Below are 15,946 nucleotides of genomic sequence, written 5' to 3'. Positions count from 1 at the left end.
TTAAGGTATCTGCAATTTTTAAATGCAATGGGAAGGGAGGAAAACAGGTCCACTTCGTAGGAAGTGGTGAAGGAAGTAGTAAGGCTAGCAGTGCTGAGCGTGGGAACTGTCTGTGGCAATTACATTAATGTATCTGCAATCCTAACATGCAATGGGAAGGGAGGGAAACAGGTCCACGACGTAGGGAGTGCTGAAGGAAGTAGTAAAGGCGAGCAGTGTGGAGTTTGGGAATGGATTTATGTATCTGCAATACTAAGACTGCTTTCAGAGCAAACTAATGATTTTCCCGAGCAAAGCTCGGTCCCCAGATACAAAAGCATTAAAAAGTTATAAGATTTACCAACAGGGTGCAGCACTATATTTTTTTTGCATTTATATAAACAGCTAATTTGAACTAAGCAGTAACAAACAACTGTGATACACAATAAAAACTGTCATAGTAGGATTGTTTACAGTTATGTTTATGTTTTTAATGTCATGAATAATTTGTGATTTTTTAATTTGTAATACTTTTTTTCTTTATTGTTTAGGTGAAGAGGTAGAACATTATGGCTATGGTAGATGTGTAATACCATAGTATACCGTCAATTTAAAGAAGTAAATTTTATCAAACTTTGTCCTTCCCCATTGCAAACTCAAAGCTTGAGTATAACTGGAATAAGCAATTTACACTTATTTGCCAACCCCGTACGAAGGACGGGTACTCTGCGTTTCATTGAATTGAAATATAAATAACAGCAATTAAATTATACAGCTGTGTTCTTATGTTCTTCATAAGGATAACATGGAAACTTTCAAAGCCACTGGAGCAGAGCCCCTGGGACTTTTTCAAAAATGTAAGGCCAGTTTGCAAATCTACGCGACACGCTCTTTCCAATGAGACGTCAATGGATAAAATCTGTTAAGAAATGGCGGAGGAGTTCAACCGACAAAGTTTCATGTAGCGTATTAATTATATAAATAGATTTCCGTTAATAGGCCTACTGTTGCAATGGTAATAATTGAATGATTTTCTACAGGTGGGTATTAAAATGCATTAATTTAAGGCTGTTCATTTATGTCTGCCATTTAATTGATTGAGATGAATTGGCATGAATAAACTTCACACCCGTCCTATGGTACACTTCATTCAAATTATATTATTATTGTGTCTGAATGTGTTTTTGAATATCCTTTATTAAGAGTGGTACTTTTTAAGGTAATGCATTAACTATTGTGTGGTTCAAAGAAGAGGATTTTTATCAACGCAACCCTTAATTAATTACAAGTACAGAAAGATCACTGTTTGCGGGAAAAATATGCTCATGAGCTGGCATAGCTATGTTTACTTTACTTCATTACTAGATTATATGCTTTAATGCATTGTTGTGTTTGTCTAATTAGTGTTAGCAAATTTCCCTATAGGGAAGTAGCTATTACTGTAGGTGGCACGTAAGCCTAGACCCGGGACCGATTTACTTTTTCATTTTGATGTCCCCAGAGGCTAAAAACACCATTCATTCAAATTTTTATATATGTATATATGGTATATATATATAGATTTAAATATATATATATATTTAAATAAAATATACGTCCGTTAACACAATAACTTGAGTCATTTTTGACTTTCAAAACACAGAATTTCCCAATTTCTCTAGACCTTTTTTAAGAGCTTACCAATTTCCAGGATAATTGCTGGCTTTTTTAAACTAATTTTGTGTATCAAAGTGTTTTTGTACGTTTATTGGTAACGGAGAAAGTTCAAAAAATTTTAAATTTAAAATTCCCATGTTATTCTTATGGAGAATATTGTAAAATTTTGTAGTTTGCTTGTTTATGGATATACAGTATTTTGATCAAACTTGGCATATTTATTTATTAGCGAATTTCCCTATAGGGAAGTAGCTATTACCGTAGGTCTCATGGTAAGACTTAAGCCCGGGACCGATTTACTTTTTCATTTTAATGTCCCCAGAGGCCAAAAACACCATTCGTTCAAATTTTTATATATAGATATATATATATATATATAGATTTATATATATATATATGTGTCCGTGAACACGATAACTTGAGTAATTTTTATCCGATTTTGATAAAATTTGGTTTGAAGGTGTAAGGCGGGATAAACTTGAATGAGTTCGCGATCCAGCATGATCGGACCATGGGAACAGGGTTTTATGGGGGGTTTTATGGGGTAAAAATTGGTTTTTCTCACTTCTTACCCTCAAAACACAAAATTTTCCAATTTTTCTCTAAACCTTCTTAAAGAGCTTAAAAAACAAACAATTCAGTATATCAAAGTGTTTTTGTACGGTTAATGATTATGGAGAAAACTAAAAAAATGGTAAATTTAAAATTCCCATGTTATTCTTATGGAGAATATTGTAAAATGTTGTAGTTTGCTTGTTTATGGATATATTTTGATCAAACTTGGCAAATTTATTTATTTTATAGTAAGCTATCAATATTTTACTAAAAACACACTACTTTATTAGTTTCCTTGTAGCAGCAAACCTAGGTACTCGTTAAACCTAATGTTATTTAAATAGATCAATTAAAAATCAATTCGGCCAAATGGAAATTCGCTTAGACGGCAGGTTTGCTGCGGCGGGGGTATTTTATACTAAGCTATTAATATTTTACAAAAATACACTTTGTTAGTTTTGTTGTAGCAGCAAACCTAGGTAGTACTCATTAAACCTAATTATCAATTATTTAAGATGGGGGCGCCACTATGTGCGTATTTTAACCCGAATATGAGTAAGGATGTGTGTAGGATGAGTGGCGTGATCTTGTAGTCTTGTTGTGTAAGGAATATGTCGGCCTTAGTCACTTTAAGGAATTGGTCTAATTATCAAGAATAGTACTGTGGATCAGTCGTAGTACTCACTAGTGAGGTCGTTAATCCACACCAGGGAGTATCACATCCACAGTGCGTCTCTATAAATATCAAAATATCCACAATCCGTGACCTCCTAGTAGCTGGATTACAGGACGACACCTCCATCCCAGTCTAATGTTTTATTAATAGATTTAATTAAAAATTAATTCAGACAAATGGGAATTCGCTTAGTCGACAGGTTTGCTGCGAGGGGGGGGGGGGGTATTTTTGTTAATTTATTGTATAGGATTCAACAAGTTTTTCTCTTGGGAACCCAGTATGTTTAAGATTGATAACGCATACATACCGTATATGGAAAAATTAAGTATTGTATTATTGATCTTAACAGTTAATTCAACCTAAAGGTTTGATTTATTAGGTACTCAAATCTCCCATAACAAATTAAACGCCTGCAAACAATTCTTGGCATAAAACGGATTGTTCACTTTTGATGCATGATTCTGCAATACATTCTATTTAAGCTTGTGAAAATAATAGGTACCATCAAGTCTTACCATCTTAAGTCTCATGTAATTTTAAAAATATGTATTAGTTTGCATGGTTATTTTTTTTAGATTGTACAATTATCCGTAGCATGATTAATTTGTTGTTATGTATCATACAATACAAATAATAGATTCAGTTGACGATTTATAATCTGACATACGTAAAGTTTTACGCAAAAACATTCTATCCTTAATCTAACAGAAAGAAAAGGAACTTTAGGCCTACTCCTAAAGTTAACCAGACTACTCTCCTTGTAAAGCTTAAAGGTTTTCATGAAACCAGGTTATTTGTGAGATACTGAGCAGTTGTGACGGGCTGACTTGGTGATATTCTATTCTGCAACATCTTGTATTCGTTGAAAAGAGGGATCTGTAGCTGATGTTGGTTGTGTGTTTTCCAGATTCCACTGGCTCGCAGTCTGAAGCATCTGATAGTGCCCAACGCGGGGCTGGGCTTCGCTATAGGCATGGTGGATAGCTCCATGATGCCAGAACTGGGCTATCTGGTGGACATTCGACACACGGCTGTGTATGGAAGTGTGTACGCCATCGGCGACGTCGCCTTCTGTCTTGGGTTTGCAATCGGTAACTTTCCATTGCTAAAATCTTATACTTGCTGAATATGTTAAGTTAAGATATGAACATGCAGTATTATCTCTCAGTTACAATCTAACAAGTTCAAAAGTAAATGATAATGTTCAGATTTAAGAGTGCAGATTCTACAGAGTAAAATATTTTTAATGCATTTTCGGTGCATAAAAAAACCATTTTGCAGATTAATATTTTGATATCGCAAATCCTATCAGTTAGTAAATCATAATAGTTATTTGTGCAACTAGTGATAAAAGTGAGCAATTGACTCACTCGAGAGAAATACTTAGGAATGGTTTCTTGAGTGAGGCAATTGTACTTTGAACTCGAGTTGCACATTATACTTTTCCTACAGTTACCATAAAACAAATAAATTGGTGAAGAAACATAACCTATTTTTACACAGAAGTGAACTTTTAATATAACATTTAATGTGAAGTGACAAATACAACAGTACAACAGCTGACCAGCTGATTTACAGCCAGTGCTGCCAACGTATTTCGCGCGCATACGACGTTGCCTGCATGTTACGCGCTTACTATTTCGTGCCTTCATGTTGCAAATCTGGAGTGAGACAAAGTAATTAGAGTGAGACAATGTTAACATTGTCTCACTGATGAGCGAATTGGCCTTTTTGCTTTCTCAAATCAGTGAGAGAACATGTACATTATTAGGTAACTGTAGGAAATAGTTATTTGTGTAACTAGTGGTGAAAGTGGCACTTTGCTGCACACGAGAGAAATGTTTACGCACGAGCCGCAGGCGAGTGTGGAATGATCTCGAGTGCAGCAAAGGCCTTTTTCACTCGTGTTACACATTATATTTTTCCTACAGTCACTATAAAGCATATAAATAATTAGTCTTTCAAACACTATACAACACGTTTTTAGGTTCAGCTGGCAACACAAATGGTGCCCTAGAGAAAGTAGTACCCGCGGTCCGTATCACTCCGCGATTTTTCCTCGGTAAGAAATGTGCTCCGCGTTTTGAGAATATAGTTCCGTATGTTTTTGTAATTTGAAGTAGTTTCCGCGCCTAAAAAAAATGCTTTAAAGGTATTTTCTTGTTTATTAAGATCGTAGGAATGTTTTAAACACGTTTAAAAGAAAAGTCCAGAAAGTTCAGAAATTATAAAATACCGAAACTATAAACACAAAATGACAGGTTAAATCGTAGTTATAATAGTCAATCAGCTGCTCATAGTATTATTATCTTTAAGTGTTGCCAACCTATTTCCAAGCGTACACGGATTACGTGCATAATAGAACCACGCTGATTTGTGTTGTTTCGTTGGAATCCTGATGTGCGGCAAAGTATAAACCGTACGACAAAGTATAAACCGTACGGCAAAGTATAAATATGCAGCAATTAGCAGCTTTCTGTACTATAAACAGTACAAGGAAGCCAACTTTGTCGGGTGACTGTAGGAAAAAGTAATTTTGTTACAACTACAAGTATCTTCGAAAGAAACATTATTTTACCAAATGTATTTTAATACCATTTTATGTAAAAGTGCTAAATATAGGTTACAAAAATACTTCTAGCATAATATGTTGGAAATAATGGGGATTTCATTATCTTTTGACCCTTTTAATGCCCTAGAGTACCAAAAAAACTATTTTTCTAATCTTCATATATCTTTTTAATATAAAAATAGTTAATTTTTCTCTCAACTACACATTTATAAGTTTTTACTTTACACATTACATAACTTATATATTATTACTGAAAACATTTTTACAAGAAAGGTACACTTTTTGATTTTTCTGGTAACACTATTTTCTAATATTGTTTAAAATAAATGAGACAACCTCAAACTAAAAAGTTTAGAAATTAATGTAAAATATCTAGGACTCAATTTGACATTTTCCAGTGAGCCATGTTGGTTTAAATTCTTGGAGCCATTTTATTGAAGAATTTATTTAGTTTAACTTTTGTAATTAATCTTTCAGGCCCTGCAATGAGTGGAACACTAGTAAATACCATAGGTTTTGAGTGGATGCTGTTTGGAATTGCAATTTTGACTTTTGCATATGCGCCACTCATGTGTTTCTTAAGGAATCCACCGACCAAAGAAGAGAAAAAAGTGAGTGTACCTTTATTTTACTCAAAAACTTAGAGCCTTATTATGTGTGGCCGCTCGAGTGGCTCCTTATATGGCTAGGGGTAGCGACAAGTGTGGCGAGGTCGCGCGTCTGACCGAATGTTACAGACTTTTATGTTGTTTCTCAGAGTGAATTGAATGATGTAGTCGTCAAGTAAAGAAGATGAACTATTTCTACTACTGATATAAATCACGTTTTTGAAAATGATTCTATTGGGGCTTTATTAAAATTGCAGGCATTTATTCATGAGTTATTCACTTTTCATACAACAGATCTATAAAAAATAATTATTCTCTTTAGCGTTCTCTTCCCGTTGCGAAGCACGCCACGGGTATGGAGGCTAGTTTCTTATACATATAAGTGAGCCATGTGATGCAATGTTAACCCTTCACGGACTGGTAAGATCGGTCTGCTTACAACAAACTTTCACAAAAAAAATCTCCTTAAGCTCACTGTTTTGGATATTTATGTGTAACTAGTGTACATGTTGCTCGAATTCAAGCAATTACTAAGTATTACAGGCGTTATTTTAAAACAAATAACAGTCATAATTTCTGATGACTTTAAAAGATTCGACTCATAGATTATGGAAATACTCTAGATGCACATAACAGATCGATATAATCAACATTTCTTGTAAATATCTTAAAATTTTTCAAAAGCTGATCAGTGTTTTTAGTGTTTTCTACAAAAATAGCCTTACTCATAGCCGTTTTAGGTTGTCCATAATAACGGTTATTAATTCTAAAAAAAACATTATTTCTATTTCTTCTCCTTGGCGGTGTTCTATGACTTTCCTATGTTTCCATAGTTTGCAAATCGGCTCTTTCATTGATTACTAAGAAATGCGGCACAGTGTTATTTCAGTTTTTTTTTAGTATAACAAATTATCTAGGCTCTCTCGATTTTTTCCATTGTAATATTTACGCTAACCCAAATTAAAATAGTAAATATTTTATTTCAACCAAGTCGGTAAATGTTTGTAGCAAACAGTTAAATTAGTAAACTTATTGACTGTTTACAATCAACATATGTTCTTCTTCTCACTTTTAATTTCTGACAACAGCTGGAGTTTCATAGCAATGTTTGTTTCCCATGTTAATCTTTATGGAGAAATACAAAACTTTAAAGGGCCCCAGGGCCTCACTCTCTAATTATTTCCCTAAAAAGAAAGTTTGCTGCACAACTTTACGTTATGCTTTTTCCAATGACACCAAAAACATTTCAATCGGTTCAGTAGTTTCGGAGGAGTAATTGTCACAAAAAACCTGCTTGCGTATTAAATAAGTACTAGTGTCCCTGTTGCTCGAATTCGAGCAATTGCTAAGTATTACAGGCGTTATTTTAAAACGAATAACATCCATAATTTCTGATGAATTTAAAAGATTCCACTCAAAGATTATGGAAATACTCAAGATGTACATAACAGATCGATATAATCAACATTTCTTGTAAATATCTTATCATTTTTCAAAAGCTTATCTTGTTTTTTAGTGTTTTCTAATAGCCTTACTCATAGCCGCATTAGGTTGTCCATACCGGTAATAACTATTATAAATTCTAAAAAAAACATTATTTCTATTTCTTCTCCTTTGTGGTGTTCTATGACTTTCCTATTTTTCCATAGTTTTCAAATCGGCTCTTTCAATTATTACTACGAAATGCAGCATAGTGTTAATTCAGTTTTCTTTTTAGTATATCAATTTATCCAGGTTCTCTAGCTTTCCATTGTAATATTTACGTCAACCCAAATTCAAATAGTAAATATTTCATTTCAACCAAGTCAGTAAATGTTTGTAGGAAACTGTTGAATTAGCAATCTTGTTCACTGTTTACAATTAACATATGTTCTTCTCACTTTTAATTTCTGTCAACAGCTGAAGTTTCATAACCATTTTTGTTCCCCATGTTAATCTTATGGAGAAATACAAAAATTTGTTCCCTAAAAAGAAAGTTTCCTGCACAACTACACGTTACGCTCTTTGCAATGACACCAAAAACATGTCAATCGGTTCAGTAGTTTCGGAGGAGTAATTGTCACAAAATACCTGCTTGCGAATTAAATAAGTATATATAGATATATATATATATTTATATAGATTCTAATGTAGTGTATTTTCTTTTTCTAGTCACTTGTACTGGGCGAAAAATCGTCTGTCCGTTATGTCACATACCAAAATGAAGAAGACGATGAGTAAACGACACAACTCAAGTCAATGGAAGAACTTAACAATCTGATAAAAAGGGACCAGGGGGTACCTAGTCATTTGAAATGACTAATAATACTGCATTATTTTGAAATCATATCAGAACATATTTTTATATAATTTGCATGGTTCATGCAAGAACAATCAAAGCAAATGTGATATTGTAAGAAACATGTTATGTGCTTGGTACCAGATAAGGGTGATCAAAAATGTTATACAACACAAGTTTAATTACTTGGAAAATTTAATAACTTCTGATTATTTATGCTGAAAATGAAAAAAAAACACATAAATCTAGAACATTAATGAAAATATACATAAACCTAAAATATACATGTACAACCGATGAGTTATAGAGTTACAAACATTTATCTTTGGGTAAAGTGAAGAAATAATGGAAGTGCTAAAATATTTAATACCAATTTAAGATGTCACAGTTCAATGTCACAGTACTTTTATTTCATTCAGTGAAGCATTGAAATAAGCCTAATGCAAGTCTTTTTTTCCTCAAAACAGTTACTGTATTAAATGTTAAGATAGCATTTACATATCTTACAAAATCTCTCCTCAAAAAGCTGGAATGCCATTTGAATACCAGGTACCAAGCAAATAACGATAGCTGCAGGACCGTTAGAAATTTATCTACTTAATTCACATTGTTTATTTTCATATTTGTTTTACGAAGGGAACAAAACATGGTACCATGACATTAAAATATACGAAGACAATATGATATACAATAAATGCAGAATTTTATTGTTCAAAGAATATCTGATACAGAGTGATAGACATGCATTTAGTCTTTTTAAATTCTAAATTCTATAGAGCACTCCTTGGCTAAAGGTTTTTGTGAATGGCTGCACAAAACCTATAGGAGAGGAACTCCCCAAGGTCGGATGAAAATGTGCTCCATTCGGCACCGACAAATGTAGAGATGCAATGAGATACAAACACAAGCGTGATCTATCGCACACCGACCGAGACTTTGGATACTCTTGTGCAACTGCTGCCTGAAATACTATTTTATGAATTATTTAAATATATATAAGAAATATATATTAAAATATAGATTACTGTCGGATCGTTGCCCGTGAGGGATGGAAGCCTCTCAGGAGTTTTTGCCACTTTGAACGCTGTTACATGATATGAGCCGCTGACAACTGATAGTAGGGGCTTTTCCATACGATAGTTTGTCATTTTCAATATTCCAATAAGTTAAATTTGTTTCATGCATGTTAACTCATGAAATTGTCATATTTCAATGTTTATTAATAATTTATATTACAGTTCAAACTGGTTTCTGTGTATATATTTTTAAATTACTCTTTTTTGAGAAAGATACTGACAAAGTGTATGACGAGAGGTGTGTAAATGCATGGGTATGGCAATATCCGCTATGTACAGTACCGTATATTAAACATATTGTAACATATTATTTAACGTTTCCTCACCGGCTGTCTGACAATAAGTTAAGCATGAGGAATCTTGTCTCTATCTCATGATAGTATAAGCTGGTTTGGGTCCGAACATGACTTGCCATCCGTACTGGGAGGCTGGTCAGTCTATCTACGTGTCTAGCTGATTATCTCTATTCATGTACATCAGTGTTCTGTGGCAAACCGTGTCAGCTTCATGTGTAAACGTGGTGCAATAAATGGTGACAGATTTTACCATACCTTATGTGTTTTATTACTCTTCCTAAATCCCACTACTAAAGACAAAAACAAGTACTTAAACTAAGTAAATCCATTATCAATAACCATTAGAGAACAAACAAGTTTTGAACAGGCTTTTGATTATTTCCTATTGCACAATATCTTATATTACTTATATTATAAAAATGTGAAAGTTTGTGTGTTTGTTTGTTTGAAGTACAATCACGCATTAACTACTGGTTGGATTGGGCTGACATTTGGTAAGGTGTTAGCTCACACTCCCGATTAACATATAGACATATTCTTATCTCAAAAAACCTTTCGGGCTCCATCCAGTGGCTCTGGAGTTTCCAATGTTAAACTAATGAGTATTCATATTTAAAGGAATTAAAGACTTTTGTGTGCTGCTTCAACTACACACTGTTCTAACAGTGTTACAGTGTTGAAACAGAGTCACTGTTCAACTACACTGTTCTATCGTTCTATGATATTAAATAACATTTAAAAGTTATAAGGTAACAAGGTGCAGCACTATTACATTCTTTGGCATTTATGACAACAGCTAATTTGAACTTACTAGCAACAAAAAGCTGTGATATACAATGAATAAATAAGTACAACTGAGCACCCTGAATCTTACTAATATTATAAATGTGAAAGTTTGTGTGTTTGTTTGAAGTTCAATCACGCATTAATTACTGGCCGGATTGGGCTGAAATTGGCATGATGATAGCTCACATTCCCGACTAACATATAGGCATATTCTTATCTCAAAAATTCTTTCGGGCTCTGCCCCAGTGGCTCTGGAGTTTCCCATGTTAACCTTATGAGTACTCATATTTAAATGGAATTAAAGAATTTAGTCAGCTGTTTCAACTAAAGAGGTTGGTTCTATAATTTGCAAAAGCATTAAAAGTTATAAGATTTTCCAACAGCACTATTTTTTTCATTTATGAAAACAGCTAATTTGAACTAAGCAGCAACCAAAAAACTGTGATACACAATGAGAACTGTCTGTTTACAGTTATGTTTATGTTTTTAATTTCACGAACGATTTGTGATATTTTGCCAATCTCGAATAATTTTTTTTATTGTTTGGGATAAGTGGTAGAACATTATGGCTATGGTAGATGTGTAATACTATAGTATGCCGTAAATTTCAAAAAGAAGCATATTTAATCATACTGTGTTACTGTGTACTCCTCCATTGCAAACGCAAAGTTTGAGTATAACTGTATTAAGCATTTTATGCCAATCCCGTACAAAGGACGGGTACTCTGCTAGTATTATATATTTTTTTAAAGATGTGACATGTTTCGGACATAAGTCCATTTTCAAACTTCAAATACATTCATTTTCACTTCTTTCAAAAAAAATATAATATTCAGGGTACTCAGTTTTACTTATTTACTTATATATTTAATATACATATATTTAATTTATATATATATATATATATGTGTGTGTGTGTGTGTCCATTAGCACGATAACTCGAGCAAAAAAAATTATCCGATTTCGATGAAATTCAAACGAGTTCGCAAACCAGCATGATCAGACCATTGGTAAGGGGTTTTATGGGGGGATTTATGGGAAAAAATAGGTTTTTCTCATTTTTGAGCCTCAAAACATAATACTTACCAAATTTTCTTCTTTCCATTTTGAAGAGTTAAAAGAACAAATACTTAGTATATTAAAGAGTTTTTGTATGGTTATCGTTTACGGAGAAATTTGTAAATTAAAAATTCCCATGTTATTCTTATGGAGAATAAGTAAACTTTTGTAGTTTACTTGTTTATACATATATTTGGACCAAACTTGGCAAATCTATTTATTTTGTATTAAACTATTAATATTTTACTAAAAAAACACACTTTATCCTCCCTGTAGGCAGCGAACCTAGGTACTCGTTAAACCTAATGTTATTTTAATAGATTTAATTTGAAAATTTAATGCAGCGGGGGTTTTTTATTGCTTTGGTCCAGTGGTAGAACATTATATGGCTATGGTAGATGTGCTATACTATAGCATAACGTAAATTAAAAGAACCAAATTGTCTTAAACCGTGCCCTCTCCCATTGCAAACGAAAAGCAAGTATAACACTGCAATAAGTATTTTATACTTAGGCCTATGCGCCAACCCCGTACGAAGGACGGGTACTCTGCTAGTGATGAATAAATTAAAATCGATCTTCATAGCCTCTGATCCCAGAGGAGTAGCCAGGTTTGGAGCCGAATTGCTTTAAAGCACCCCCCCCCCCCACAAACAATCATTGAGCATCAGTCGGTATTTGAAGATGATGATTTGTTAATAAGGGGTTAAAACACAACTTACGCTATAAGCCTACTACTCTATATTCTTCGTCATTCTGCACCATCCTTTAAGCTAAATAATTCACAAAACGTAAATTTTGTTCACTGTTTACTATAAATTAGCCCCCAAAACCATTTTAGTTTTGCTATTAAATACAAACAACGCTGTTACTACATTGTTAAATGACATTATTTATATTATATTTAAACACAAATTGATTTCATAGGTATTTTATAACTTGAATTCTTCTGTATTTCAATCCTGGTAGTAAAATATATAACACAATGATAAACACAAAGACATTCTAATAAATAGCATATTTGCTAATTGGGACTTTGGCAAAACTATCAGACAACATTTATATCTATCAAAATAAACACCTGTATCCTCGACTCCAGCTGATTATCTTTTTTGCCCTTGGGAGAAAAGGCACTACTTTAGCAACACAACCTCAATTTATAGTTATTAATGCAACTAGTGAGCAATTGCACTTTGCACTCGAGTTGCACTTTATATTTTTCCTACAGTTACCATAAAATAAATAAATTGGTAAAGAAACGTAAAATATTTTTACACAGAAGTGAACGTTTAATATGACATTTAATGATACAACAGTACAACAGCTGACCAGCTGATTTACAGCCAGTGCTGCCAACGTATTTCGCGCGCACACAACCTTGTCTGCATGTTACGCGCTCACTATTTCGTGCCTTCACGTGGCAAATCTGGAGTGAGTGAGACACAGTCATTAGAGTGAGACAATGTTAACATTGTCTCACTGATGAGCGAATTGGCCACTTTGCTTTCTCAAATCAGTGAGAGAACATGTACATTGTTAGGTAACTGTAGGATAAATATTGAAAACAGCCATTTTTGCTGCAGCATGATGGAAATCAGTCTTTACCCAGCTTTAAGAACAATTGTGTTATAAAAATAATTCAAAACAATTGTAATTCGGCACCGAATTACGATTTATTGACAAATATTATAATTGAAGACAGCAATTATTTAATAGTTTTAATAATATTTGCTTTTAAGTATAGGGGTGTGCGATGCAGAATTTCTTTCTCGATTCAATGAATAAAAAAAATTACAACACATGAACACAAAACCAACTCAACCATCATTCTCTACTCAAGATGACAACAATATAGATTTTTCATTGAATTCAAATTTTTATCTAAAACCCGTAACTGACACTGAAATAGTTTCAGTTATCAAATCTTTTAAAAACAAAAAATCATCCCGTTATGATGGCTTATCAGTCACCATTCTAAAAGAGGTAAAAGATTAACTAGGAGTACGCTCCGAAGTCACGTATGAGAATGAACGAAGACGATTTCATACATAAAAAAATGTTATTTAACAGTAGGCCTATCCACATTCAAATCAGTTGATCAGCTGCTCAAGCAGTTTTAACTTCATTAAGGCACTAACACCAAATCCATAATACTTTTTCACCAAAGCATTTTCTTTACTGTACTTTGGACTTGCGTCATTAAAGCAGGACCAGGAATCAGGGAGTTGGTATATGAAAGGGACCTTGTCCAAGGTCATTAGGCAGGTTTGAGAAAATTCACTAAGGAACTATGTATAATCACTGAATGTATTTCGATGTATTTAAAAGCAGCAATATTGCTCGAAAATGCTAAATAATATTAGGTTTGTCAATCTATAGAAACTCCAACAATTACTTTGTGATGTTTCATTGCTCTACAACATTCAGAAATAAATTATAACAGTGAGAACCATTATACATTGAGGGTAAGGACATCCCTTACATGACCCATAAGAATTATAAACATTTCAAAATACAAGAATTAAAACCTTTTAGGTGTTGCATGGGAGGAAACACTATTTTTGAACCATCAGATACTGTTGAATTTGTTGTGTGAATGATCAAACAAATGTTTACCCGAAACAGTTTTAAAACTTTATATATTTGGATTCACATTTTAATACATTTACCTACGACCGTTTATTAAAATAGCCGTTTCAGTTCACTTGTTAGAATTTAAAAGTTTCTCATAACATCATAGTTTTATCATAACACAGGTAACGGACCAATGAGGTTCAAGTCATGGTGGAAGGAAAATACATAGGTGTGCTATTCCCGTCATATTCTGACGTCACCCAGATTGCAAACGAAAAATCACCTGATTGTACAGTATTGCCATATTTAAATATATATATTTGTTTTTGATTTGATTGTTATTGTTTATATATTTTTGTTCTAAATGGTGAAATGGTGTTTGCAATCTTGGTGACTGTGACTTCAACAGCAAATTACGGGAATAGTACACCTTTGTATTTTCCTTCCACCATGACCATGACCATTCCTTCAACTATTGACATAGAGGAATTAAAATTGTAATGATTCGAACTAATCGGCTAATTTAATTGTCGAGTGGTGCTTAACAATCAGAGTTTAGTACAATGTTTCGTTCCATAATTTTCAGTGGCTATGATACTATAAACGAAAACATAACCTCTCTTCTTAGAAGTTATGAGTAGTGATTTTAAGTAATTATAACACTGTCGTAGGTAAAGTGGTGTACGCAACTCGCGTAAATAGTGTTAACGACACTCGTAGAAGTTTTTAAAGCCCTCGCCAAGGGCCGTACCTTAAATTTTCTACTCGTGACGTTAACACTGTATTTACGCATTCGTTACTACTGTAGCCCTACCACTTTACTTTACCATATCGTAAGATAGTTTTAAATGCAAAATTATTATGCAGGAGTAAATATTTTGTATCAAGTATTTTTTTCTCCTGCTACTTCACACCCAACCAGCACATTGCAGAGTACTGTCAGATGGTCAACTCTCTGGAGGACGAGATCTTAAAAATCGATGGTGTTGGTGAGGTGGCTGTTTGAAGGGATTTCAATGCTAGGGCGGTGGAATGGGGTTTACCCCAAACAAACAAAGAGGGTCAGTATGTTGTAGAGATGGCAGCCAGGCTACCTTCATATATCCTTAATACAGGTGACATTTTCATCATCTGTCACCCCTGGCAAGGAAAGATGATCCCTAACATCTCTCTGGCATCTGAAGACCTAGCCCACCAGTCACGGACTGGTGAGTCTCCAAGGACTACTCTGCAAGGGACTTATCAGGCAATCGTCTTCAGGGAACTTCCCGAGCTTTCCTGAGTTGGGTATCCATATGCCAATTCAGCTCATCCGTCTCAATGTTGGGACCTCAGTCGTCTTTGCCAGGCCACTTTTCAGGGTTACATCAAAAATCAAACTGTTGGGGACAATAGAAGTGCCGAATTTCAAGCCACATTGAAGATGCGTCCCACCATCTTCGGCATTTGACTGTTCCATGCCTAGGACTTTCGCCCACCGCAGAAAGAAGCCACTGTACTGGTGGAAACCCAAGATTGCAGGACCCCAGAGAATGTGCCTAGGGCTCTGACGAGCAGCGCAGCATGCCAGAAACCGGCCTGAAGGTAATGCTAGATCGGCAGAGCTCAAGGCCCCCATGCGAGATGACCATGGTGATATCAACCGGAGTAACATCAGGTGCTGGAAGCAACTGTATCAGGACATCCAGAATAATCCTTGGGTGATAGGCTACAAGATTGTAACCCAAAAGCTAGTGACTTGATCACCCCCTACGGTCATGGATCATGGAGCCTGTCGCCGTGGCTACTGTCATTGAAGTGTTATTTCCAAAGCACCCACCAACCAGGAAGGG

The 15,946-nt window shown here is 34.3% G+C and overlaps 1 protein-coding gene across 1 annotated transcript in view; it reads left to right on the top strand.

The window, feature by feature from the left end:
- Positions 1-9,950, top strand: part of LOC128983821 (synaptic vesicular amine transporter) — a 107,793-nt gene extending 97,843 nt beyond the window's left edge. Inside the window, exons 11-13 of the mRNA XM_054403139.1 lie at positions 3,774-3,957; positions 5,916-6,049; positions 8,198-9,950. Of these exons, the coding sequence (XP_054259114.1) occupies positions 3,774-3,957; positions 5,916-6,049; positions 8,198-8,266 (387 nt within the window). The 3' untranslated portion in view covers positions 8,267-9,950. The remainder of the gene's footprint in view (positions 1-3,773; positions 3,958-5,915; positions 6,050-8,197) is intronic.
- Positions 9,951-15,946: the final 5,996 nt, after the last annotated feature.

Source organism: Macrosteles quadrilineatus, unplaced genomic scaffold (assembly GCF_028750875.1).
Source record: "Macrosteles quadrilineatus isolate MER2022 unplaced genomic scaffold, UCM_ALF_1.0 Scaffold_1__1_contigs__length_201487025, whole genome shotgun sequence".
Taxonomy (NCBI): domain Eukaryota; kingdom Metazoa; phylum Arthropoda; class Insecta; order Hemiptera; family Cicadellidae; genus Macrosteles; species Macrosteles quadrilineatus.
The sequence above is the reverse complement of the archived record's forward strand: the minus strand, read 5'-3'. Positions and strand labels throughout refer to the sequence as shown.